General features: G+C 43.7%; 2 protein-coding genes across 3 annotated transcripts; one reads left to right on the top strand and one right to left on the bottom strand.

Annotated features, from left to right (window-relative positions):
* The first annotated feature begins 3403 nt into the window (after nt 1-3403).
* cdkn1d (cyclin-dependent kinase inhibitor 1D) lies at nt 3404-7474 on the top strand. The gene is made up of 3 exons (XM_080022021.1): nt 3404-3666; nt 5781-6298; nt 6989-7474. The coding sequence occupies exons 2-3, from the start codon at nt 5785-5787 to the stop codon at nt 7045-7047; spliced, it is 573 nt and encodes a 190-aa protein (XP_079878147.1). The 5' UTR covers nt 3404-3666; nt 5781-5784; the 3' UTR covers nt 7048-7474.
* A 2642-nt stretch (nt 7475-10116) lies between these two features.
* slc37a3 (solute carrier family 37 member 3) lies at nt 10117-25197 on the bottom strand. Of its 2 annotated transcripts, none has more exons than XM_080021998.1 (14): nt 25151-25197; nt 23954-24084; nt 21284-21398; nt 20244-20336; nt 18293-18376; nt 17855-18000; nt 16371-16467; nt 16109-16193; nt 15602-15801; nt 14900-15041; nt 14101-14202; nt 13770-13969; nt 13481-13546; nt 10117-13147 (listed from the first exon to the last, which is right to left on the bottom strand). In XM_080021998.1, exons 2-14 carry the CDS (start codon nt 24028-24030, stop codon nt 13055-13057), a joined length of 1500 nt encoding a protein of 499 aa, XP_079878124.1. In that variant the 5' UTR covers nt 24031-24084; nt 25151-25197; the 3' UTR covers nt 10117-13054. The 2 variants fall into 2 exon arrangements, with proteins under 2 accessions (XP_079878124.1, XP_079878123.1); XM_080021997.1 differs by having other exon boundaries at nt 25043-25177.
* Between the last annotated feature and the right edge of the window lie 516 nt (nt 25198-25713).

The raw sequence follows: 25713 nt of genomic DNA, 5'->3' as shown, positions 1-25713 counted from the left end.
GACGTAAGCCTATCATCTGCACAATATAGTCTGCTTTCAGAAAGTCCAAAATAGCCTCCCATTATATTGTCTTCAAATTTTAAGACAAAGTAAGAAAGCCTATTGTCTGTACAATAGAATATATAGAATATATTTCATGAAACCACCATAAAACATGTACAAAATGAATTGATACACACATTCACAGTCAATGTGATATAATTCACTGTAATATAAAATATCAATTAAATATTAAATTATATTTCTAACTATTATATTATTTTTGTGTTGTTTTTTTCTGTGCTATGCTTATCAATAAATTCAGTACTGTAGCACATCCGGACAATTAAAGATGGCCGTTACGGTAATGAATGCACTGAAGGTTCGCGGCGGAACGCAGAACGACGGTGAAAAAAATGTTTACTCCGCGTTTACTACATTCCCTCACTACTCTTTCTATTGTCATGTTTAAAATTAATAAAAAAAAAAAAATTATTGAAAAAAATATGTGATACAACATTGTTTCTGTAATGTAGGGGTACATTAAATCACAGGGGGGGGGGGACACCCAAATAATATCATAGTTAAAACAACGAAAAGCTCTATATCGTAGGCGTTGTGTACTTTGATATTTTAATGAATTATTTCACATTCTCTGTGAATATGTGTATCAAGTCATTTGGGACATGTTTTATGGTGGTTTCATGAGAATGACACGGGCATTGTTGTGTCCAAGACAAATTTATTTTGGGACAATAAAGTCTGTCTTACCTTACTTTTATATGATCTTATCTTCATTTTATCTTAACCTTAACCTATTTTATCCTAATCTTATCTTTTCCGAATCCTATCTTTATATTATCTTATTTGATATAGTCCTATTTTATTCTATCTTGTCTTTGTTGTCTTTATCTTATATTAAATGATATTAATCTTATCTTATTTTATCTTATCCTCGTGTTGTCTTTATCTCATATGAAATTAACTTAATCTTATATTCTACTAACTTAATTTTATCTTATCAAGATTCAAGATTCAAGATTCAAGAGGTTTATTCGTCACATACATATACATACTTTCATACATATATGCAGTGAAATGTAATGCAACGCACCCGGTGATAACACACAATATGTCCTTGGACAAATTTCTAATAGCCCAACTAACTGACTCCTAAAACGTAATACAGTAAGTCGAATACTTATAGAATAAAATAAAAATATATAGAATAAAATTAAATACAATAAAAATAAAATGAGATAAAATGGAATAGATAGAGGGAATGTGCTTATGTATATGGAACAGGCAATTATGTATATACAGATATGTGCATTACAGTGGCATGTGGATATTATGTGTTATCTTATCTTATCTTAATATTATCTTCATCTTATTTGATCTTCTTTGACTTTATTTTAATTTGCGTATGTACAGTATTCCTACAGTTACCGGAGGGAACAGGCGACGTAAAGTTATTCGCGCCGCCCGTGTTCAGCCTCCCTTCCACACACGCCGGGGCTCCGCCGGGGCTCCGCCGGGGCTCCGCCGGGGCTCCGCCGGGGCTCCGCCGGGGCTCCGCCGGGGCTCCGCCGGGGCTCCGCCGGGGCTCCGCCGGGGCTCCGCCGGGGCTCCGCCGGGGCTCCGCCGCAACCTCCCGCACGCTCCCCTCCCGGCACGAAACAAGATGGCGTCCGGGAGCCGCGTCATCCGCCCGGTCACGTTGCGGCTCAACGTGACCGGGCTCGCCGCCAACGCGCCGCGCTTGAATGTGGGTCACGAAATGGCGCCAAAACTCCCCTGACCCAGTTCCGCCCGGCGGGGGGCGTTGCCGAGCCCGGCGGCGGGGCGGCCGGAGGGAAGGTCCCGCGGCCCGGCCGCTTGGCTGGTGGCCGCGGGGCGAGAGCGTTGCCGGCGACAACTATTTCCAGTGTGATTTGTCTGTTGGGTTTGTCCGCGACACAGAGGGAGGTTTTTTTTTTTTCCTCCACTTTTTTTCCTTTTTACTTTATTTTCATTTTATTTTTTTAAGCTTTTGAGCGATGCAACGCAACGCGATCCGACGGCGGCGGGCGGTGGAATTCCACCGAATTCGACCGGAGTAAAGATAGATGTGTTTATATCGCGCGGCTGGACACACGTCACTGTGACCCGATACATTTCCATGGCGATGAAAAAGCACAGGAAACAAATGCGCTCATTGCCCACAGATAAAGATGGATCCATTCCAACAAAAGGACAAGTGGCACTAAGGTGCAAGTGTTGACTCGGTATAGATATGTGGGTATATGCGAGTAACATGTTGTCTGGGATGTATGGGAATAAAATGTTTATGGGCTATATGAGAATAAAATGTATTTGGGAATAAAATGTTCATGGGGTATAGGGGGATACAATGTTAAAGGGGGATGATTTAAGATTCAAGATTCAAGAGGTTTATTCGTCACTTACATATACATACTTTCATACATATATGCAGTGAAATGTAATGCAACGCACGCGGTGATAACACACAATATGTCCTAGGACAAGTTTCTAATAGCCCAACTAACTGACTCCTAAAACGTAATACCGTAAGTCGAATACTTATAGAACAAAATAAAAATATATAGAATAAAATAAAATGCAATAAAAATAAAATGAAATAGATAGAGGGAATATGCTTATGCATATGGAATAGGCAATAGGATGTGGGAATAACATGTTATATGGGAATACAAAGTAATATGCGGTATATGGGAATAAAATGTTTATGGGCTACATGGGAATAAAATGTTTATGGGGTATTTATGGGAGTAAAATGCTATAGGGGGGATGTGCGAATAAAAGGTTATACAGGGTATATGGGAATAAAATGTTATGTGGGGTATATGGGAATATAATGTGACGTGGGGTATATGGGAATGGAATGTTATGTGTGGGCATAAAATGTGATGTGAAGAAAGAAAGAAGAAACAGTCTTTATTCGTCACACAACACACCACAACACATGCTTGCACACACACATGCACAGGCTTTGATGGTGGCCGGTGAAATGTGGCGTGTATGGGAATAAAAAGTATTATGGGGTATATGTGAATAGCATGTTATATGGGAATTACGTGTTATGTGGGGTTTATGGGAATACAATGTTATACGTGGGTGCATGGGAATTACACGTTATACGTGGGTATACGGGAACCACACGTTATGTGGGTGAGAATAAAATGCCTCCGCTTATTCCCATCTCGTCCCGCCGCACGGCGTGTCGACCTGTCGCCCCCGGACCGCTCGCACCTTCGCCTTCCTTCGGCCCCTCCGCGTGGCGGGTGCAGTTGTTTTCGGTGCTACCTCGTGACCGCCCCTCCCTCGCCCTGCCCCGCCCCTCCCCTGCAGCCCCTCCCGCCCGCCCCGCTAGAGCGGAGCAAAACAAGCCTCTGGATAAGATAAGGGGGACGGGGCTACGGCAGCGGGCAGTGGCAGCCGCAACCTTCCGACGTGGTCGCCGTGTTGTTTTTTTTTTTCAAACTTTTTGGGGTTGTTGTTTTTTTTTAGAGGACGCGCGTTGACGTCCGGAGCGAGGCGCGTTTCTCCTTTTATTTGACCTTGTCCGAAAAACCAGCCGGGAACGCGCGACTCGGACGTTTATTACTGCTATTATATTATTATTATTATTATCATCAGGGTTATCGGCGTGAACGGACGCTCATGGTAAGTTCTCTTTATTTATCCTCATCATTCTGTAGATTTGTTCGTCTTCTCGATTCCTTTTCTGTGGATTTGGGTCGTTCAGTCATGTTCGTGTGTATGTAAAGCACGTTTGTAAAATACATACAAACGTTTGTAAAAAACTAAAAAAAAAAAAAACTATGCTTTTAAACGATGACAGTTCATTGAAAAAAACAAACAAACGAACAAACAAACAAAAAAAACCAACAACTTTTAAAACTTCCCGGAGAGTTGCGTCGTGACCGCGTTTGACAGCGTGCAGAGGTGTTAGTGCGTCACACCTCGTTGACCCACATCCCGGGACGCCAGTGCGCCTGCGCCACGTGGGGCTCCGTAGGGGACTCGTGGGAAAACGTCGGAGGAGACCTTTCTCTCCCGCGCGTTTTTTTTTTTTTTGGTTTGTTTTTTTAATTGTTACTTATTTTGCGATTCAATGTGGAAAACTTAACGGCAAATTCTTATGTGTTAAAAGATCTAATAAAAATCTATAATAATAATAAAAAAACGGAAAATTCGAGTGTGAACCGGGGACTCCGCAGTGGAAACTTGAGCCGCGCCCACTTTTTCGACGCAAACAGCTTTTTTAATTAAAGTATTATGACAAGGCAGCGTTTCATAACTGGTTTGAATCAGCTATTTAACAACTTATTTACTTCAATGTTTTTATTTAATTCTAAAAATCTATTTATTTATGTATAATTTAATTTCAACGTATATATTAAAAAAAAAATTTTAATGAACGCCTGGAGATCCCATTGAGATGCGTGACGGGTGGAGGCCTAGAAGGCAGCCACCGGGAGGCTGGTATAGATGGTGTTTTCCGTGGGCGATGTCAAGCCATTGCGCAAGGCTCGGTGGGCAGCGACCCCCACCTTAATCCCCCCCCCCCCCCCCCCCCAGAGCCGTTCCCAAGCGGGACCACCGACCTGTTTACCCCGTTCACACTCATCCCATTCAGTCACTGCGGCAACTACTTTTGAAACTTTTATTTAATCTTTTTTCTTTCTTTATTTTTTTTTTTTTAATTAAAAGATTCTATTGAATAACAGCAAAATGAAAGGTGCCCACATTTTTTTAAGTTCTACAAGTGTGATAGATATAAGAATTTACATAAGTCGGATATATAAGTTATATAACTGTCTTAATAACGCCCACTTTTTTATAGTGCGTCATTTACAGGCGTTGTTCAGTGTGAGCTAAGCACGGGGTTTTCCTTGTTATGAGGGGAAGAAAAAACTCTAGACCTTTCAAATTCTGATTTTTTTTTTTTTTTTTAAGGCGAGGAAAGATGGACTTGGGGCTTTAGGAGTAAATTAAGTCAGCAGAACATCTTTATCCTTAACAAATCATTGGCTTACTGTTAAAATACTCACTTCACCCGCTTTTGAGTTTTTATGACGCAATCAACCTGAACCATCCGAGTGACACATATATATATATATATATATATTTTTATATTTAAATAGTTTTGGGACCCTGCGTGTGGAACAATTTCCACAGGACCGCTCTAATTAAAAGTGGCTCAGAGCAGGACTCTGGATGGAGCATTCCTCAGGGGTGGGGTAGTTGTTTCCTCGCCCCCCCCCACCCCACCCCACCCGCTGGTGACCTCTCGGGGTGACCCCTGACTGCGAGACACCAGAGCAGGTGGAGAGTCAGGTTCATTTCGACAAGGCGGGGCCGTCGGCGGATGATGTCGTCGTGGATTTATTTGGTGTTTGGCGAGTCGCCCGTTCCTTTGCGTCACCTGTTCCTAAAGTAATTATTCAGCGGGGTTAGGGCACACATGCATTTGATCACATGACGCCACGGACCCCAAGAGCGCTAAGTGTGTGTGTGTGTGTGTCTGTGTGTGTGTGTGTGTGTGTGTGTGTCTGTGCGTGTGTGGCTCATGGCTGATGTGAGGCTCTCGTGTGTGTTTTAGCACTTAATGGCTCATGTGGGCGTGTATTCCGTGCCACTAAAACCCTGATCGCACCTCGTTGGAGCCTGGCAGGTCTGACAGACCAAGCACTAAACCTCTGCCATTCTGTCCCCCTCTTTCTCTGCGCGTGTGTGTGTGTGTGTGTGTGTGTGTTGGGTTTGCCTTCCGACAGGGACATGGCGATGGCTTCACCATCCACATTGGCAGCAGCAGCAGCAGCACCCACGGCATCAGCGCTTGAATCCGATCCGTCCCACCTGGAGGGCATCGAGGCCTTGAAGCTCAAAGTGGGCCCCGTGCGCAGGAACCTGTTCGGGCCCGTGGACCACCGGCAGCTGCAGCAGGACTTCCAGAGGCTCCTGTGCATGAGCGTGGACGTGGCCAACGAGCGCTGGAACTTTGACTTCCAGCGCGACCGCCCGGCGCAGGGCTCCTCCCCGGCGGCGGTGGAGTGGGAGGTGCTGGCGTGCAGCGACGTCCCCGCCTTCTACCGCAGCTGCACAGTGGGCCGCGGGGCCGGCGCCGGCGACAGGAAGCCCCCCAGGACCAGGCGGTGCTCGACGGGCGAGGCGTCCCAGGAGTCCCAGGAGTCCAGCGGCGGCTCGTCCGGGGACGAGTACCTGGAGGTGACCGCCAAGGGGCGCTACCGGATACAGCGCGCATCCAAACGCAAGCAGGCCAACATCACAGGTCAGTTTGTTTCACAGGGAGAGATGTGGCCCTGAAGAGGTTCATAGAATGTTTAGACATGTCGTACATCAATTTTGATTCTAAACCTAGAATGTGTATGATAGGTCAAAATACCCCGGTGGAAAATAATGAACAAAAATATTTTGTTTTTTCCAAGTTCGTACATAATTATTATTATGTATTATTATTTTTATTATTATTTATATTACTATAAATATATTCACCATTCAACTAATTGAGAAACAATGAGTTGACATAATCAAAAATACCTTAATTAAGGAATAACAGTTATTGTGGATGATTTAAATATCCTCAAAATATCATGAAAGCAGGAAAACATCCTCCGGGTCATATTTTTGACCAATCGGCCGCGTTCGAGGGTTCAATGCGTGCGGCAGAGGCGACGTCCTGCTGCGTTCTTCTATTATTAGTTACCGCCGTTGGCCGTTTAGCGGAGTCATCGCAGCCAGAATTGGGCTTCCTTATTTTAAAACTGACGTATCAAACAACACTCACACAACCGCTGCGGATCCTCACCGCGTGTTTCCCACCGTGGCAGGATTGTGAAACGAGGCGGCTCCACAAACAGGGCGCGTTTCAAAGCCGCGACTTTGTCTAAATCCTATTTGGTTCGAGTTTAAAAACCCCGCCCCCTTTTTTTTTCCCCCTTTGTCTTTTGTTGTTGTCCAGAGTTCTTCAAGGTGAAGAGGAGGCGGCTCGTGAGCTGTAAAGGATCCCCGCTGCGTTAGGAGCCACCCGCCGCAGATCTCACGTCGCACGTGGACGTACGCCGCGTGGACGTACGCCGCGTGGACGTGGAACGGACTCAAAACTCCAAAACCTCACACCGCCCGCACGCCTCACCTTTTGTTTTTGGTTTGTTTGTTTTTTTTTTGGTTCTTCCTCAGTACAACAAAGCTACTCTTGTACCAGATGACTAAGCCCAGACCTCAGAAACAGTTTTGTATATAGTATTATATATTTTATGTACCGCCCCCCCCCCCCGCGCCCATACAGTATATATATATTGTTCCGCGGGCTGTTCGGTTTCACTGTGAAATGATTCATGTGCACTCTGGGAGCGGGGGCGTGGCTCCTCGGAGGGAAACTCTGCCGGGACGGCCCGTTCCTTTTGCTAGGTCCTGACCTCATTCCTCCGGCGCGCCTCTCTCTCACTCTCTCCTCTCTCTCTCTCTCTCTCTCTCTCTCTCTCTCTCTCTCTCTCTCTCTCTCTCTCTCTCTCTCTCTCTCTCTCTCTCTCTCTCTCTCTCTCTCTCTCTCTCTCTCTCTCTCTCTCTCTCTCTCTCTCTCTCTCTCGTCTCTCTCTCTCTCTCTCTCTCTCTCTCTCTCTCTCTCTCTCTCTCTCGCCAAACCCATGATATGACCCGATTAGACGAGTTACTATTCCCGGCCTCCATCCACACGTGGGCTTTAGTCTCACCCCACCCTCCACCCCACCCCACGAGTCACGGCGGAGGTCAAAACGTCACCCGGGTCAAATAGGCAGCGCGACTATGATTAGCAGCGGGTCAAAGGTCAACGGTGGAGTTTCAACCATGAGCTAATCTGTTTGTGACTGATAGAGACTCAAGAGCTGATTGAGATATATATATATAGATATATATATATCTATATATATATAGATATATATATAGAGAGAGAGAGATAGATAGATGAGACATTAATTTATTTATTGTGCATGATGCTTAGTCAATGACATTCCTTTAAAAAAAAAAAAGGATGTACTCATGCCTTAAACAAGGTAAGATAAGGTGTTTTTGGAAGCCTGTGCCTCCCAATTATGCTCCAAAGTTTCAAACTTGAGAAAAAAAAAAAAAAAAGTTTCAAACTAGAGACAGTATCTCCGACACACACTCACTCCACCGTTGCCTCACTTGGCTTGATAACATGCCCCCCCCCCCACCCAAAAAAATGTTGTTTTTTTTAAATGCAAGTCGATTTTTGTTTGGTAACGGACCACAACACGTACATTTGAGGCGCCCGACGCGGTTGAACCAAAGAGAAATTGCCTTTCCGTTAAAATAACATCGCTTCCGGCCACTGTACTAGTGCCGCGGCACAGGGAACCCAAATCCTCACGGGCGTGAAAACCTCTCATTTGATTTCATGTAAAATTGAGAAAAAAAAAAAAGGGTTAGAACCAAGGCTGGAATGAGATTAAAATAGTAAAAAAAAAAAAAAAAAGAGTGGTACCTTTAATCAAACGTTTCACGGGTCTGTATTGAAGTAGGAAGCTTCTGTTTTAATGATACTAAAATCCACGGTCATTTCCATTGCTGGTTTGGATAAATAGCCATAACCTGGATTAACGCCTACCTCATCAGACGATTAAGCAGAGTAAAGCAAATTAGGAGCAGAAGGAAAAAGAAAACAAAAACAACACAAAAAAAAATACCAAAACAGCTCCGCAGCTGTGTTTCAGGGGGAGGCGAGAGGGTTGTTGTTTTTATTCTGCCGTCAGGGTTCAGGCGACATTTTTGGGTTTCGCATCAGGTGAAGGGTCAGTGTGTCAGCTGAACCCAGTGGAGGAAACCGTGTGTGTGTGTGTGTGTGTGTGTGTGTGTGTGTGTGTGTGTGTGTGCGCGCCTCTCTCTCACATCCCGGGCCTCTTGTCAGTCTCTGTGTAAAGTCGGCGCCAATGTGTCAGTCATACCAATGTTGGACTTTTCGTGGTTTCTTGCAAAATGACTGTAAATGAAAAAGACGTATCTTTTAAAAAAAAATCACACTGTCTTCTTTTTTCTTTGTCTGTGTCTTTGGGCCTTTGCCTCTCAGCATCTTCAAGAGACTATATTAACTTATTTTGATTCAGATTGTCTTTCTTTTTCTTTTTTGGGGGGGGGGGGGGGGGTGTACTTAAAAATGCCCTTTTTGCTCTAACTAACTGATTCAATAAAATTATATCTTTGCACTACATTAAAGATTAAGAAATTATTTTAAATAATTCTCTGCGTGCGTGCCACTGTTTGGATGAATTAATGATGGTCGGCGCATTTTCCTTCGTGTCACAACAACACTCAGACACACGACACGGCCGTTGAGTAGCAGTGGGATGACGTCTCAAAAGAGCTGATTCCCCAAATAAGCTTCTCGCGAAGTCAAAATCCACGTGCCAAACAGTTACTGCTTCTCTAAATCCCCTGTTGCAGCTATTTCACACTATAGTATCGTTCATCTTGTATGTGCACGAAAAGATGGTTCTCTTTACCTCAAGTAATTTAATACTGGTTTGTGTATTGTTTCCACATGTAAATGTATCAAGGCTCAATGATAAAGTTTTTATTTGTAAAGGGAAATTAGACTACATTACTGTTTTTTTGGTGCACTACTGCCATATATATATATACACATACATACACAGTATATGTATGTATATATATATATATATATATATATATATATATATATATATATATATAAAATATGTTCAGTATATTTTAATCAATTCAAATTGACAATTAAACCTCAGAATACTGGCCTGATGTAACAGGGGTCAGGGCTCCCCCTGGTGGTAGGAAATATATAACAAAAAGAACTTGGACAAGTTTGCTTTTTAGGGTTCACCTACAGGCTACAAGCAACTACAAGTGTTAAGCATAATAACATTAGTATTGGTGGGATACCATGTTAGTTTCTGCTTTTATAGATTTGTATTGTGTACTACTTTTCAATGTACTATTGTTTAATAGTTCACTATTGCCTGGACACATGGTCATTCAAAATCTATTACAATTGCATGGGAAAGTTATTTATTATAATGATCACGGTAATTATACAAGAACCTATTGTGTGTATAATAGTCATGTGACTCTGATTCTCCTTTTTCATTTACATAAGCAGACAAAAGGCTCAATATTTACAACCCGTGGGTCTTATAAATACAGTTGTAGGTGACTTTTTTTTTTTCCAATCTTTAATTTTAAACATGAATCACAGTTATGACTTGAAAATGTACAGGATCAAAAAGGCAAAAATTTAAATATTTACACAAAGGACTGTGTTGAACATTATACATTCAACGAAAACGTCATTATACAAACTGCCACGCTCCCCTGGCGTAACTCCAGTTCTAAATGAAGTAAACCCTGTTCTCCATCTGCAGCTCGTCTCGTGCCCCCAACAAAAATAAGAGGGATAAAATAATAGTGCAATTGCACGACACTTTGCAGCTACTAAAAGCGCTTTTGCGCGGTTACTCACGAATCCTAACCAGGGACAGAGAAGTCACTCATCCCCCTGGCCACAGTGGTCGGTAAACCCCAGGATGCAGTGGACGAGCAGGTGGAGCCATGTTGGGCGGGACATAAAAAGGGCGCTCATTCTTCCCGCCAAAACATTGTTGTATCACTGGCACTTCTCCCAAGTTCCAATCAAACCAGGACTCCTTCCAAACTGCACAACCGTCTGTGCTAATGATTACACCCGTCAGAGCCTTGGTAACGCTTAAAATGGCCCAGAACGTGCGGGAAAAATATTTCACGTGGTTCCCAAACGCTCGCCCTCTGATATTCACCGCCCTCTCCGCTCTTATTGACAAACCGCATTCACAATTTTACCAAGATAACGACGTATCTACATCATTACGAACGCATGACGTCTTTGCACTGACCCCCCTTACGAAAAATAAATACTCCCATTAGAATTTCCATACGACCCCTATTGTATAGGTACTGTATGACGTGGGCTCTGTAGCCTGACTTCAGTATTCCTATCAGGGCCTACAGTTCAGGGTTGCTAATGGAAATCCCATAGGATCTTATAGGAATTCTAGGATATTTTGGGACAATTCTCACGGCACCCTACAGTATAGGGATTTGTAGGACACTTATATTCTATTTATATATACTTATATACTATTCTACAGACCCGATATTCTACAGGAAATCCTGTAGGATCCAAGAGGAATTTCTGAGAGTATTTTTTGTGGGGGTCAGCGTGGCGACCCGGTTCCCTCGACAGACCCTTTAAGACTTTCATACGCACTGAAACGCAGCAATAGATGTTTTAGACGACGAGCGGTGCTGTGCAAACTTGGAGAAAGCGGGTGAGGGGAGTCATCGGTTTTAACGAGCAGCGTCGGGTGGGAAACATCCAGTCGCCATGACAAGACAATCAGTGGGTCGGTGAATTGGGTTTGATAGCGCAGCGAGGACCCCGCCCAACCACCTCCATACAGGGGGGACAAACAGGGCAGCGTCGCATCCACTTTACAATCTGATATATATACAACCGTATGGATGGATGTGTGTCAAGTGGCTACCGGGCAAGTTGACCCAAAATATATTTTTCGAGAAGCCGATCCAAAGCTGCCTTCCAGAGTGCTTTGTTTTTGTTTTTAGAAGACACAGGAGGCACAGGATGCAATATGATCACCAGTGCCACTCAAAGTACATAAATAAAAGAAAGACGACAAATAAAATCACACTCCGAAAAAAGAAATGAGTTTGAATACAGACAGTATAGATATGACTTCTTGATTGAGTTCCATCGCTTGTTGTTGAAAGGAAAAATAAAACTGCAAGCTTTAGCCGCCATAAAGCTGCAGTAGGTCTTTACGCGACATTTAAGTACAGTCCCATGTTTACTCTCTGTAGTCATGGCAACGCTGCTGGACGTTTTGTCCCTACAGGCCTTTAGAGACTTTACTCCCAAAGGTTGAAAATTATGTTTAGGTTGAAAAAAACAAACAAAAAAAAAAAAAAAACCCACAACAGAACTTTCTTTTAAATAACAATTTTGATGAACCCGGACCAAGTTGTTGTTGCTGCCTCATTTCCACCAGACAAGATGACCAAGAACCCAGAGTCCAATCGGCAGAGCAGGTGCTTCTCTGGATGGACCCGACTGGAACCTTGGGTCCAGGGAACTCCAAACTCTCGGTCCAAAACTGAGTAATCACGGCGCTCAGATCGCACTGAATGCAAAGCGGCGCGTATTGATTTTTTCCTAATCACAGCCGCGCAGTGACCTTCAACCCCCACATACCTGCCGCTTCTTTCTTCCACAGTGGATCCCGGGTACAAAGGCTGTTTATCCACTGTAACAGAGGCTGAAACGTGAAGCTAAACGCAGGCTTCTCCCTTTAAGTTTATTCAGATACAGGCTAAAGTAAGAACCGAGCAAAGAATGTGTATTTGTCGATAAAAAGATTTAAAACATCTAAATACATGTGTATATCACAGGCAATTCGTTTCAGTTATTCCCTTGGGGGTGGGGGGGGCAAAACAAAAAACTTGAGACGAGAGCCAAACAGTAGGCCAGCCTTACTCCACGTCACTCAAGTGAAAGCACAGTCGTTGAAAATGATCAAATATTTACATTGCATTACATCCTTACAATATTTTACAAAAAGTACATTCTGGGATGAACATCCGCAGACTGGTTTGATCGGCAAATAGGTCCTGTCCGGAACGTTTAAAAAATAAAAAATAAAATAATTCTCCACGCCCAGGCACTTAACTTAAGACTGGAAAAGAGCTGAAAGCTCTGCTGCCGCGTGGGAGGAAATCTGTTTAAAACGTGTATTAAAAAGGTCGGTTGGCGGAGCCTGTGAGTGTTCTGTACTTCTGTTCCCTTCTTGTATTTTGCTTTCAATAACTAAGAATTACTTTAAAATAAAAAAATAAAATAAAAAAAATAAAATTAAAAACAAGCAACCGTTTCTGGACGAGGAAGTTAAAAGACAGGCCTTGCCTAGCGAAGTAAAAATAATAAATATGACGGACATTAAGGCTTTCACAGCTGCTGGTTGAGCGTCTGCCGGTCTCTCCACATGGCACGCAGCTCCTTGACGATGAGGGGCACGATGAACAAAATGCTGCCCCCTGTCTGTAAGGCACACGCACAGCAGGACCCGCGTCAGTTACAGGCCTAATTACAGTTTGGTCACTTTTCACGCCGGCAGGAGCAGTTATCCATAAAGCTTCACTCCATTCCCGCTCGGCTAGATGTTGTATATTCAGGACGCGACAATGCATAAAAGAAAACCTGCTGGAGAAGTAGCATGAACAAACCCCCCCCCCCCCCCCCAAAAAAAAAAACCCTCGAATGATTAGTAAACAAACGACGCTACGCAAAGTAATGATTAGAAGCTAAAAAGTGACACACATGCTTTTATGTACGAGACTATGAGAGTGAATGGCTGATCGGAAACGGTCTCACCATGAATATGAAGAAGTAGAAGACACACATCCAGCCCAGCCTGCTCTCAATCAGGGACACCAGGTACTGCAGGGTGAGAAGGAAAAGGAGGCGCGTGTGTATATAAATTACACACACACACACACACACACACACACACACACACACACACACACACACACACACACACACACACACACACACACACACACACACACACACACACACACACTTTTTTCCTATCTATCTGATCCATACCCTGTGTATATCCCTATTCACTGTTGTCTTCCTAACTGTTGTTGTTGTTTACCTGTCCGCCAGCGGCGCCGATGCTCCCGGTGCCATCCACGATGCCGGTCACGGTGGCCAGCGCCTCCTTGCTCCCCCGCAGCGCCTCCTGCCTCCCCAGGTCAGCCGATATGGCCGAGCTGATCATGTTGGACGGGCCGCCGATGAAGAAGCCCGTCATGGCCAGCAGGGCGGCGTTCACCACCTGGTCGTTTGGCGAGTCTGAGACAGGAAGACTGTTGGTTAATATTTGTCTTTGTCTGTGTGATCCCCCCCCCCGTTTTGTTTGCTACAGCTGGCGTGCTCCTGTACCGGAATGACTACATTTCATTTTGGGCTCCTGTCGTACTCACGGCTATAGCCGACCAGGGCTCCCATGGCCAGCAGGAGACTGACCGCCAGCACCGGAGCTCTCTTCCCCAGGAAGTCCGAAATCAGACCCTGCACCGTGCCACCTGACAGAGACAGATAAGCGGGAGGAAGTTTGATTATCGCATCATCAATCCCGACCTGACACCTCCCCGTTCTTCCTGCTAATCATTCAGTAGATGATCAACTGTAAAACGTTCTTTCATCACTGGCACCATTGTTAATTGTCTTTCCATCGGAGCGTTTCAGAGGCTTAAAATTGGGTTACACATTAATAGACTGTGAATCACACTGTTTTGGAACAGTAAAATGAAAGAAAACTCAAGTACTATTCCCCCCAATGTGTATAATCATGTAATAAATATGTAAATATGAGACCTGTTGCCCATTTCCATTAAATGGTAGGATTTAGCCCATGCTGCAATCTTTAAATAATGTTAAATTGCCATTCACTCAGCCTGGGATTATAGAAAACATGCTTCAATTTCAAGCACATTTATAGTCTTGAAAATACAACACTCAAATTCAAGCATTTCACATTTCTGAGCAGCCTCAGAAATAGATGTCCCGTCTGTATTTTAGCAAACAAAAGAAAACATATTTTCAGTATTCCCAAATCCAGATTTTATTATTATTATTCCCCCCCACCCCCCCACATTTCTGGCGTTCATTTCTTTGTTCTGGTTGTCGCAGATTTTTGAGGACGGAGGAAGGCGTCCTAGCTGTTCGCTGAACCGCCTCTCCTTGTTCCTCTGTGCGGGGCTGAACGGGCGGGGCACTCACCGATGATGCCCCCCACGTCGTACCAGATGGACAGGCGGTCGGCCTGCGCCTCCTTCCAGCCGTAGTTGTTGCTCAGGTAGAAGGGGAGCCAGAAGAAGAAGGAGTAGTTGACCAGCTTCAAACAGGCGTAGGCCAGGGAGTACTGCCACGCCGATGGGGTCAGGACAACATAGTGGAAAAAAAAAAAGAAGAACAGAAAGACAAAACTCTGAATGACAAGTGTTCATGCAGGTTTGTTTACATTTGTGTCGGAAAAGACACAAATACAGAAGCAGCCAGAACAGAATACAGCCACACTTTGTTCTCCGCCACAAAAGAAGAACAAGGTGCGCACACACACACACACACACACACACACACACACACACACACACACACACACACACACACACACACACACACACACACACACACACACACACACACACACACACACACACACACACACACACACACACACACACATTTCAAAACCAGACTTTCACATTTTTGACGACTAACCCCAATATCAATTTGATATTTTTGGAATAAAGAAGTGGTCAGCGAGTTTATCCAAAAGTGCGACTTGGGTGTTTCCCTGGTGTTTTTCGCCGCGACTTCCACGAACCGGCATATTTTGAACGCGCACTAATCTTCATGAAACTGCATGACCAGGCCACACGCCGATCGCATAATCTCCACACTATTGAGAAGCGGACTCACGGGCAGAACCCCAGGCAGACAAAAAGCCTGGCAGAAGGTGATGGCCTGCGGAGGCTCCACCGGCAGCTCGTCCTGCTGCTGGATGGAGTAGTAGCCTCCGTCGCACACCTCGTCCTCCTCCTGGTCGCTCATCAGGGGCCTGTGGCTCTCGGAGTTGGTTTCCACCGGTCCCAGGTCCGTCTCCGACTCCAAGCACAGACCTGAACACACGGGGAGACTGCTGAAACGTTGTCCGCGGGCGCGGATATGTCGTAACAATGGAGGAACTTCACGCCTCACTTTTCCACAGCTCGCCGGTAGCCGGGCTCACTGTGTTCTTTAAAAGGGTACGCAGTATTTAACAAATGGAACTATGAGTGGTTGTGACTGTGCGTAATGTCAAACAATATTCTGTGAAAAAAGGAATAATGGACGGAACACCGCATGCCGTAGTCAAATTGGCCTTCCACATTTCTAACGTCGGCTTGATATTCCAAAATCTTTTAAGAGGCACAACGTGATTCTCACCAACTTCTTTCGGGGAGGTGAGCAGACCGAAGAAGACCACCACCCCGCCGGCAAACTGCACCACGGAGGTCACCAGGAAGGCGTACTAAACACACCAAAATAAAAACACATGCATCACCACATGCACCTTTAGCAAGTTATTTATGGGTGTATTATTGTGAGAGTAAGAAGAACGAGACCCGCGCCAGTGATAACGCACTTCAAATAAATTTAACTTTGAATGAAACGTATTATTTGGATGCGTTCAGTGCTCGTGTCTCACCTCGTATCCGAATTTCAGCACGCTGGAGGCCAGGAAGGCTCCCAGGATGTTGCCCACGGAGGCACAGGCGCTCCACAGCCCAAACACGAAGCCTCGCCTGGCGCAATACACAAGTGAAGAGTTCATTTAAGAAGGAGGGGAGAAAAAAAAAAAAAAAAGTTGATTATTATGAATCTCATTGTCATCTACTATTATATGAGTCTATTTTCAGAATCGATGGTGTAAAAAAATAAAAATAAAATAAGATACTGGAAAATGTTTTATCACGTTACGATATGCACCTCAAGGACCTGGTAAGAACCCTGGATGGAGTCTATCGGGCCTTTGATGCACTAGCATCATTTTGCCATCACACATTAGCCGAATAGTGGATACCTGATTTAAAAAAAAAAAACAAAAAAAAAACTTGTTAATGGCTGCCTGGTAATGGCGACTTTGTAGAAACTTTGAATACTATCCAAGGTTCTATTTTTAATGTGCTTTAAATTACGTTGACATGTTCTCCCTCTGCTGGGTCTGAATGGTGCCTGTGTCTCGGCAGGAACCCTGAATGGATTCCATTATGTGATGTGTGCCGTGGAGATAGACCTGGTTACGTTAAAACTTTGCTATGTAACTTTTCAAAAGAGTGCCAGTAAGTGGAAAAGGCACGTTGAGCCCCCCCCATACCCGCCCGACTACTTGGAGACGCAAACAGAGAGGAAAGAAACTCGAAAAGAAGAGAACCGAGGGAGAAGTACACACTGGATATGTCTGGACGAATATTAAATAATAACTAGTTCAATCAAGCTAAAAGCAGATGTTTGTTGCACATCTTATTCTTATTATCTTATCCTTACATCTTATATTTGTACTTATGTTATTCAAACTGCTGTGATGTTTTCCCCACCACAGGATGCACCCAACCAAAAAAAAAAACAAACAAAACAAACAAAACAAAAAAAAAAAAACCCTCTAGCAAACAGCCTTCAGTCTACTCAATCATGAGTGTTTGGGTTGTTTTCTTTACACAAGTAGGAAAACAAAATTCTCTATGTGTTCATTAAAATGTCGATATGGATGAAGAGTCACAAAAAAATAAAAAAAATAAAAAAGCACCCTTGGATGGAAAAAAAAATACCCCCACCCCCTCAAGTGACGAAGGAAGAAGAAAACAAAGGAAATCAAATCGATGAGATGAAAGGAAAACTTTCTAGCAAATAAAGTGATGAGCGAAGAACGTTAACCCAAATGTGGAAAAAATAAAAATAAAAAACAATCGTGGAATTCTGGGAATTGTTGTGTAATGCAATCAACATGGACGCTCTTATGGACTTAGGCCGTAAACACAGTTTCTTAATGCATATTTGAAAGAACGCGCTAGATCTTGATTGAAATGACGACCCAAACAATCACCGAAATATCTATTCTGATAAAGAACAGCCCGTAAGCATCAGGCAGACACAACGTGGTGAGTATTGAGGATGAGACGGTGCCTCACTGACCCCGACTTCCCGAACCAGTTGCCCATGACGGCCACCACGCAGGGCCACACGGCCGACTGCAGCAGGCCGTTCAGCACCCACAGGCCACAGTACAGGTAGATGTTGTACAGGTGGAGCCATTCTGTCAATGTGCCAAACACAAACTCCTGTGACCAGATAAACAGAAAACAAAAAACAAAAAACAAAAAAAAATGCTTAATAAAAAAAATGAAACAAATAATTTAATTTCAAACACAAACAAGCACCTTAAAAATATTGGGACTCTACAAAAGACACGACACTTCTTCCTCATGTTAGATCCAAAACAGAAAACAAAGTAATAAGGTACCATAAAGTCAGGGGTCTTCACATTGTGGCCCTCGTAATGTAAAGGTTTTAGATTTCCCCCTCAAAAAGCCGGCAGGCGGTCCCGTCTCTTTGTCGGACTGTGTCACTTACCACCGCCGCAGAGCCACACAGGCCAAAGCAAAGCACGTAGCGGAGGTTCAACCGGTCCCCGATCACGCCGCTGATGTACAGACCCTGCGTTCAAGACGAAAGGTAGAGAAGCGTAAACAAAAACACAGACCACCGCCCCGGCTATTGATACAGATGACTCACTCAAAAGGTGGCATCCAAAACTTCTTAAATTTGCAACTCCATCGGCCAATACTGACTGCCGACCTTATCCTAAGTTTAAATATGGAGATTTCCTCCTTTAGAGACATCGAACATGGTTCTTTCTGTGGCTCAGTGCATCCTTAGTATCAACCGCAATTTTGGGCAGGACTTTGACGGAAGGATGATATTCTACATTTTACCAAATATATTTCCCCAATATTCTGACCATTGAGATTTCTCGTTAACGACACACAATGGAGTCAATCTTTAACCGCAAGGTTCAGTCCAAATGAAAGTAGAAAATGTGAAATTAAGTCCTGCCCAGAAGTGGTACTTCCGGCACACAGGCACTGTGTATATACAGACTATGTGTGTGTGTGTGTGTGTGTGTGTGTGTGTGTGTGTGTGTGTGTGTGTGTGTGTGTGTGTGTGTGTGTGTGTGTGTGAGCAAAAGGGAAAGAAATGAGCAAATTGTAACAGCTTGATTGTCCTGTTCATTCGTCTCCATTTATGCAGGGAAATTTGACAATTTCACAGCAATGCCCTCAGAGCTTTAAAGCAAACAGTGTGTGACTGATCACACTGTATAAGTGCTATTTTGTGTAAGAATTAGCATGTTATTCAGTAGCCAAGAAGTGGGAGCACTGGAGGTGGCTTGATACAGTTTCAGAGAAACTGTAAATAACGAACCAAACCATCAAGGCTGGAGGCCCTCAGCCAACAGACCAGAACTGGTCACACAGGTGCCTCCCAACAATAATAGGAGGCACTGTAAATGCTTCGATGTGAAGCCATCCATTACCAAATGATCTACACCCACTTAACGCTGCAGAATATTTTTAAAGCTGCTTGGGTCACATTGTCAAATATCAATTATTCTCTGCCCACAGTAGCTTCTTAATATCTACATAATGATCAACATAAAGCATCTAACTATGTTCAGAACTAGTCTTCCCTTCTAATAAATCCAACAAGCGGCCATCTTTCCAATAATCAACAACAAGCTGTCCAAGAATCCCTCCTCTGATTGGTGGACTGTGGTGGATAGTTAATCAAGCATTTGATTGTGACACGTGGTTTGCCAAAGGCGAGGATTATCCAATAAAATAAGTAGCGCATGTGACTTCACCAGGCAGTAAATGACAGAGAAGTCACACACATCATTGTCGGCGGCAACACACTAGGTTTTGACGACAGGTTAATTATTTGCAGAGTTGAATTGCTGAGGAGACCGACCAATAAATCAGCAAAATAAAAGGACTAGAATCGCGCGGAAAAAAAATTATAAGAAGAAAAAAAACGCCAGTTGACTCATCTATTCGTCCAATTGCCCAAGCCCCGTACACATTGACCGATTTCCAGAGTAAACTCACATTGGCATTAGATCATCTAGCAGCGATTTACACATATTTCCCATTAGTGGTCGAAGTGGTGGTCTGATGGATAGTGACTCAGCCGTACTGCCAGTAGACTCACACTGCCATTACGTGACAGCGTTTATCACAGGGGGGCCACATTACAGGCCAGGAGGCCACGTCTGTCCTGCGAGACAATTTCACGTGGCCAACTACAAAACATATTCATAATAAACAAAAAGTATGATGACGTGTCTATTTTTGAACAGACGCATTAATAGGCAATTCACTAATGCGGTGTACACACGCACACACGCACGCATGCAACTGTACAATAGTTTTTCAGACATCCTGCCAGTGACTTCACACTATGAGTTCCCTTCCACGCTTTGACCCCTAGTAACAGATGGAAAACGAGGGAGGTTGCTACGCACCACAGCATAAGAGAAGAGGAAGATGGTGTCCAGACCTCCCAGGAAGAGTGTTGCCTCCTCTTCATTAGCAAAGAGCTGGTGCTCCTGCCACCTCTGACAGAGAAAGGAAACATAAGTGAATAAGATCTCCAGTTTACTAAATGAAGCAGTGAAACATAAAAACAAGTATGACACACTTCATCGTAAGCGTAAAATATTATGGACATTCGATATGGGGGAATAAGATTCAGTCAGTCAGGGCTTAGCTTACTCTTCAGCGAATACATTTTGCCTTTTAAATTCAGCGAATCAATGGGGTATCCAGCTCATTATACAGTATCATAGTATAATACAAGCACAAATACAAAGTGATACAACTGGAAATACAAGCCTAATATGCCTTGAAGTAATTTTGGGAGCTATATTTTTCTGAGCAAAACCTCAGAGAGGCTGGAACGGAGATCAATGGTTTTAAATTCCATCCTGATCCACTTCTACGTCAGTTAACTACGACTGACCGACCGCTGTGCTCCTCCAAGGAAGTGGGATTCGACATTCCATCCTGACCTGTCTTCAATAACAGATTCCCCAAGGGGAAAAGCAATCCACTGTGTTCTAGTCCAGTGGATCTCACAACTTTTTTTAGTATTGTACCCCCTCTAAGATGTTTTGGTTTTTTTTCAGCTGAGCACCCCCTTCACTGGCATAGGAAGAAAAAAACAACAAAAACATAAATTATGTACTGTCTGTGCATTGTATGTGTTTTTCTTTACACACACACACACACACACACACACACACACACACACACACACACACACACACACACACACACACACACACACACACACACACACACACACACACACACACACACACACACACACACACACACACTTTTTTTTTTTAAACACTTTAATTTTCGGTGTGCCCCCTGCAGTACCCATGCAATATACCCATTTGAGAAACACTGTTCTCGTCCACTCAAGAGAGGAGATCCAGCCAAACTGTGAGACAATGGGGCTTAACTCCGAGGTGATAAAGGGGGAGAGATACAATACCTCGGTGGGGGAGAAGGCCGGGGAGCTGTCATTCTGGACAGACGGCGTCCATTGCGCTGAGATGCTGACTTTCACATTGCTGAAAGTCTTCCTGGACGCATGCAGCAGGACATAGCTGCAAAACATAGCGGCAGAGCGAGGCGGTAAGGGCGGTTCCCAGGCAGGGCCTTAAGTAAGTAGCCTGCAGACATCCCAAGCTGCCCACCGCACCTGGCCTGCCCCCCCCGGGAGGAAGGGCGAGCTTTGATGGGATAAATGCAGATAAGACATTTCACGGCCTCCATCTGCATGTGTGTGTGTCGGCTGCACGTAATGCATGTGTTGTGGTGTGTGTGTGTGTGTGTGTGTGTGTGTGTGAGACAATAAAGATGAGCTAAGCTTGTCCTGTCCTGTTTAATCTAACAGACCAACGCAGTGAGGATTAGGGAGAATTGTACGCATAGTAATTTTTGGGCAAATATAATTATTTAAACGGGAATTCAACTGTAAAGTGACATTACACTCAAAAGGAGCACCTGTCGTATCTATATACATTGGCTCATTTTATCAGTCAGCGTCGAGTGGTACATATCATTTGATCAAGGGCCACCTATGCTTTCTTTTCTGATACAGTTGATACCGTGGGCACATTACACCACTTTCAAAGTCGTCAGATCGCTGTACTGTTCACACCACACAACGTTGTGTTTTGTGATCTGGAAATCTTTCAATCTAGCGGGTTGCACGCTACAGCGACAGGGCATTAGACGTTACGAGATCTTTCACCGGGAGGAATCCACGACAAGTCCGTCGGGTCTGCAAACAATGCCCCCCCCCCCCATTTAAAAAACATGTGAGAAGTGCAAGGAAATTACGCCATTCCATGGTTGGACTGTTTTGTTGTTGTTGTTTTTAATTCTTGTTTACTGGAAAAAAAAATAAAATAAAATAAAATAAAAAAATTAAAGCAAAATTTTAATAAGAAATATAGAAAAAAAAAAAACCTTGAGAAGAAAAGTAAACTAGGCATGTTGTGTGTTTCTGGCTGCTGCTCTGTCCACTGCCGTCTCACCTTCTCGACCCACCCCCCCTCTCATTAGTGTGGCTCGTAACACGACCAGCGCGACCAGATATTAAACCTGCTTGATCTCTTGCTGGCGTCTGTGAGCACGAGCAGTCGGATTGCGTTGGAAAAAAATCCACAATCACGAAGTCTGACCTCGCCATTAGTAACTTTAAGGAACGACCATTGTTTAGGCACGCCATAATTGCAGAAGAAAAACAATGTTGCCATGGTTTTTGGTTTAGCAAGTTGCATCCATTTTTTCCCCCCCAGACTGGAAAAAAGAAAAAACAGGCCCGCTAAGTATCAAACATTATTAAAAAAGGCGAGACTACTATTCAAAGGGGATTTGAGTGAAATAGGAAACAAATCCAAAAGGTTGAACCTACACCCTTATGCCCTGGTGGTTTTGCTGATTGGACGTGTCCAATGTTTACCATTATCTGCTGCAGCTTTACCCATCTGACCTACTGATAAAAGGGTCTGGAATGGACCAAGTCATGTGCCAACAAAACCTACTGTGGTTAATCATTAACTATTCACTGAGTATCGAGCGTAGCCCAAATGAAGCAAATGAAGTGAAAAAGAACTACGCTTTACCCAGTGAGGAATAGGATTTATTTATAGGAACAGGATTTCTAGCTGCCAAAAAAAAATTCAGGTCCTGACCCAAAATTCATGGCTTTCCTTACTTTGTAGACTTGAATAGGAACCCTTTCATAATGGAAATCAATTGACATTCAAGCTAAACAATGCCTGGCTTGTTACCTTGCAACATCAATCTCCTACCTACTCTGTAATTTGAGAGCAGCACCCTTTGTATTCTATCCCGCTTCTCTGTCGGGGCTACTCTGGCCTGGATAACTTTTAGGACCCTAATGTGTGGTGTCGGTCAGCTAAGCAGGCTTATCCACACAGCATTCACTGTTTGGATTGTGTGTGTGAAACTAAGGGAGTAATGTCGTTGTTTTTTTCCATCTTTCATGTCATTGCCCAGTGTCACTAAAATATGATGTGCAGCTAGAAGCTACCCAAAAGGGCATACTTGAACTAAGTCAAACAATGAATTCCGCTTTTATGACTCACCCGCCCCTCTTTTTTGTGAATAAATGTGAGCACATACAAGTACAGCGAGAGGGGGAAAAAAAGCCGAGAGATTTCAAGCGGTGCCAATAAAAAGTCACGCTGCTCTGGTTATACACCTACCAACAAGGAAATACACACACTGGCAACACTCCAACAGGCTCTGCGGGTATTATCAAATTCTATACAAGATTTGACTTGCAACAATGACCTTTGTAATGAGGTTCTGGGCAAAATTGAAAGAAAAAAAAATTGTAATGTTGCAATAGCGAACGTAAATAAATTGTGACTTGAGACTAAAATGCATTCAAACTTTGGTTTTCTTCCAAATTTGTCAATATGTTGTTTTCAAAATTAAAAAAAATTATGCATATATTTCCTTAGAAGCGTATAATTTATATTTTCCAACTTTAATTGCAACTTGACCCTATGTTCTTAAATCAATGGAATATTTTTATAACCCCTTGGATAACCTGTAAAAAGCATTATGTAACATCATGGCTAAGCTGCACACAAAGCAGGGCATAGATGAGGAGGTTTTTTACCTGAAGAAAGTGAGAAGGAAGGCAACCAGGTGATGATGGGTGTACTGTGACTGGGAGCCACAGCAGGAGGGAGGCATCACAGGGGCAGCCGAACGGAGAGAGACGAGAAGGGGATGGTGGGTGGAGGTTTTCTGGGGAAAGCCACAGGAAAAGGGTGTAGCTACGCCAAACTATGCCAGCAAAAAAAACAAAAAAAAAAAAAAACACTTTGCCTGAGAACACAGCGGTGGTTGTCGAAACCCTATATCCGCCTAACAAAAGCCACGTCTCGACAAGGACTCGACTGTTTCAGTTTCGCTAATTCACCTGCGTCCTCACATGAAACATCAACACGTCATGACAAATTGAACAACAACCGCTTTCACGGCCAGACCGGTTTATACAAACCATGCCTTTCCCTTTTTGACGCTCATTTGGAGAATTATTTCAGAATTGCAGGGAGTACATCAAACTGAAATCGAGTGTAATACTTATTTTTATCAGATAAATACCGCTTGCTTGCATTTTTTCCCCCTCTTTATAATTATCATTTTCTCTGATTCGTGGGGCTAGATTGTTGTACCGCAATATGAGGTGTGACGCCGGCACATTTTAAACATTTTCACACGACAGCGACAGATTTCGGGATACGCGCCCTCATCTAGTTTGGTCTTTGAATGGTGCGACTTATCGGCAGCCAGCCGGAGGAGGAGTCCCCCCCCCTCCTGGCTTGACCCGGGTGACCTGAGTCAGACAAGGAGGATGTTAAGACGTATATTAGATTGCGCTTTATTGCGTGAGCGTGAATTACTGATACCGGCGTTTACTGTATATTGACTTATTAATACATTTTTAGGAATATTGTGTGTGGCCGAATCTTTGTATTTTGTGTTATTTTATTTATTTATTTTTGCTGGGGGGGGGGGAGAGGGGTGTTATTCTATATTGTAATTTAAATCTTTATTCTATCTTCGTGACTGAGCGGTGTTGACACTGAGCGTGCCCGCCGGCCGTGCAACCTCGACGCTATGACTATATGTACTCCGGTCTAGACAAACACATTTCGGCTAAAAAAAAAATAAAAAATCATAAAACAGCGTTCGTGCTTACACAGCCGGCCGGGCGGTGCGCGACTCGACGGGGTCGGACGCGATGGTCGCGACGGTCGCGAAAGGAGCCGAGGCGGCGGCGAGAAGGGTGGACGCGCGGCGTTCTTACCTAGACGCCGCTCGCTGTGGACTCCATCTGTTTACTGTGCCCTGGGCGGACGGCGAGGCAGGAAGTCGCCCCGGCCGCCTAAATACAGCGGTGCGGCAGTGACCCCATGCGGACAGGCGGAGAGTTACAGGATTCAAGAGTCAAGATTCAAGATTTTTTTTATTCGTCCCCTACATATACATACTTTCATACATATATTCAAGATTCAAGATTCAAGATTTTTTTATTCGTCACTTACATATACATACTTTCATACATATATTCAAGATTCAAGATTCAAGATTCAAGATTTTTTTTATTCGTCACTTACATATACATACTTTCATACATATATTCAAGATTCAAGATTCAAGATTTTTTTATTCGTCCCTTACATATACATACTTTCATACATATATTCAAGAGTCAAGATTCAAGATTTTTTTTATTCGTCCCCTACATATACATACTTTCATACATATATTCAAGATTCAAGATTCAAGATTCAAGATTTTTTTTATTCGTCACTTACATATACATACTTTCATACATAACTTCAAGATTCAAGATTCAAGATTCAAGAT

Source organism: Zeus faber (genome assembly GCF_960531495.2).
Source record: "Zeus faber genome assembly, chromosome: 21".
NCBI classification, from domain to species: domain Eukaryota; kingdom Metazoa; phylum Chordata; class Actinopteri; order Zeiformes; family Zeidae; genus Zeus; species Zeus faber.
The sequence above is the reverse complement of the archived record's forward strand: the minus strand, read 5'-3'. Positions and strand labels throughout refer to the sequence as shown.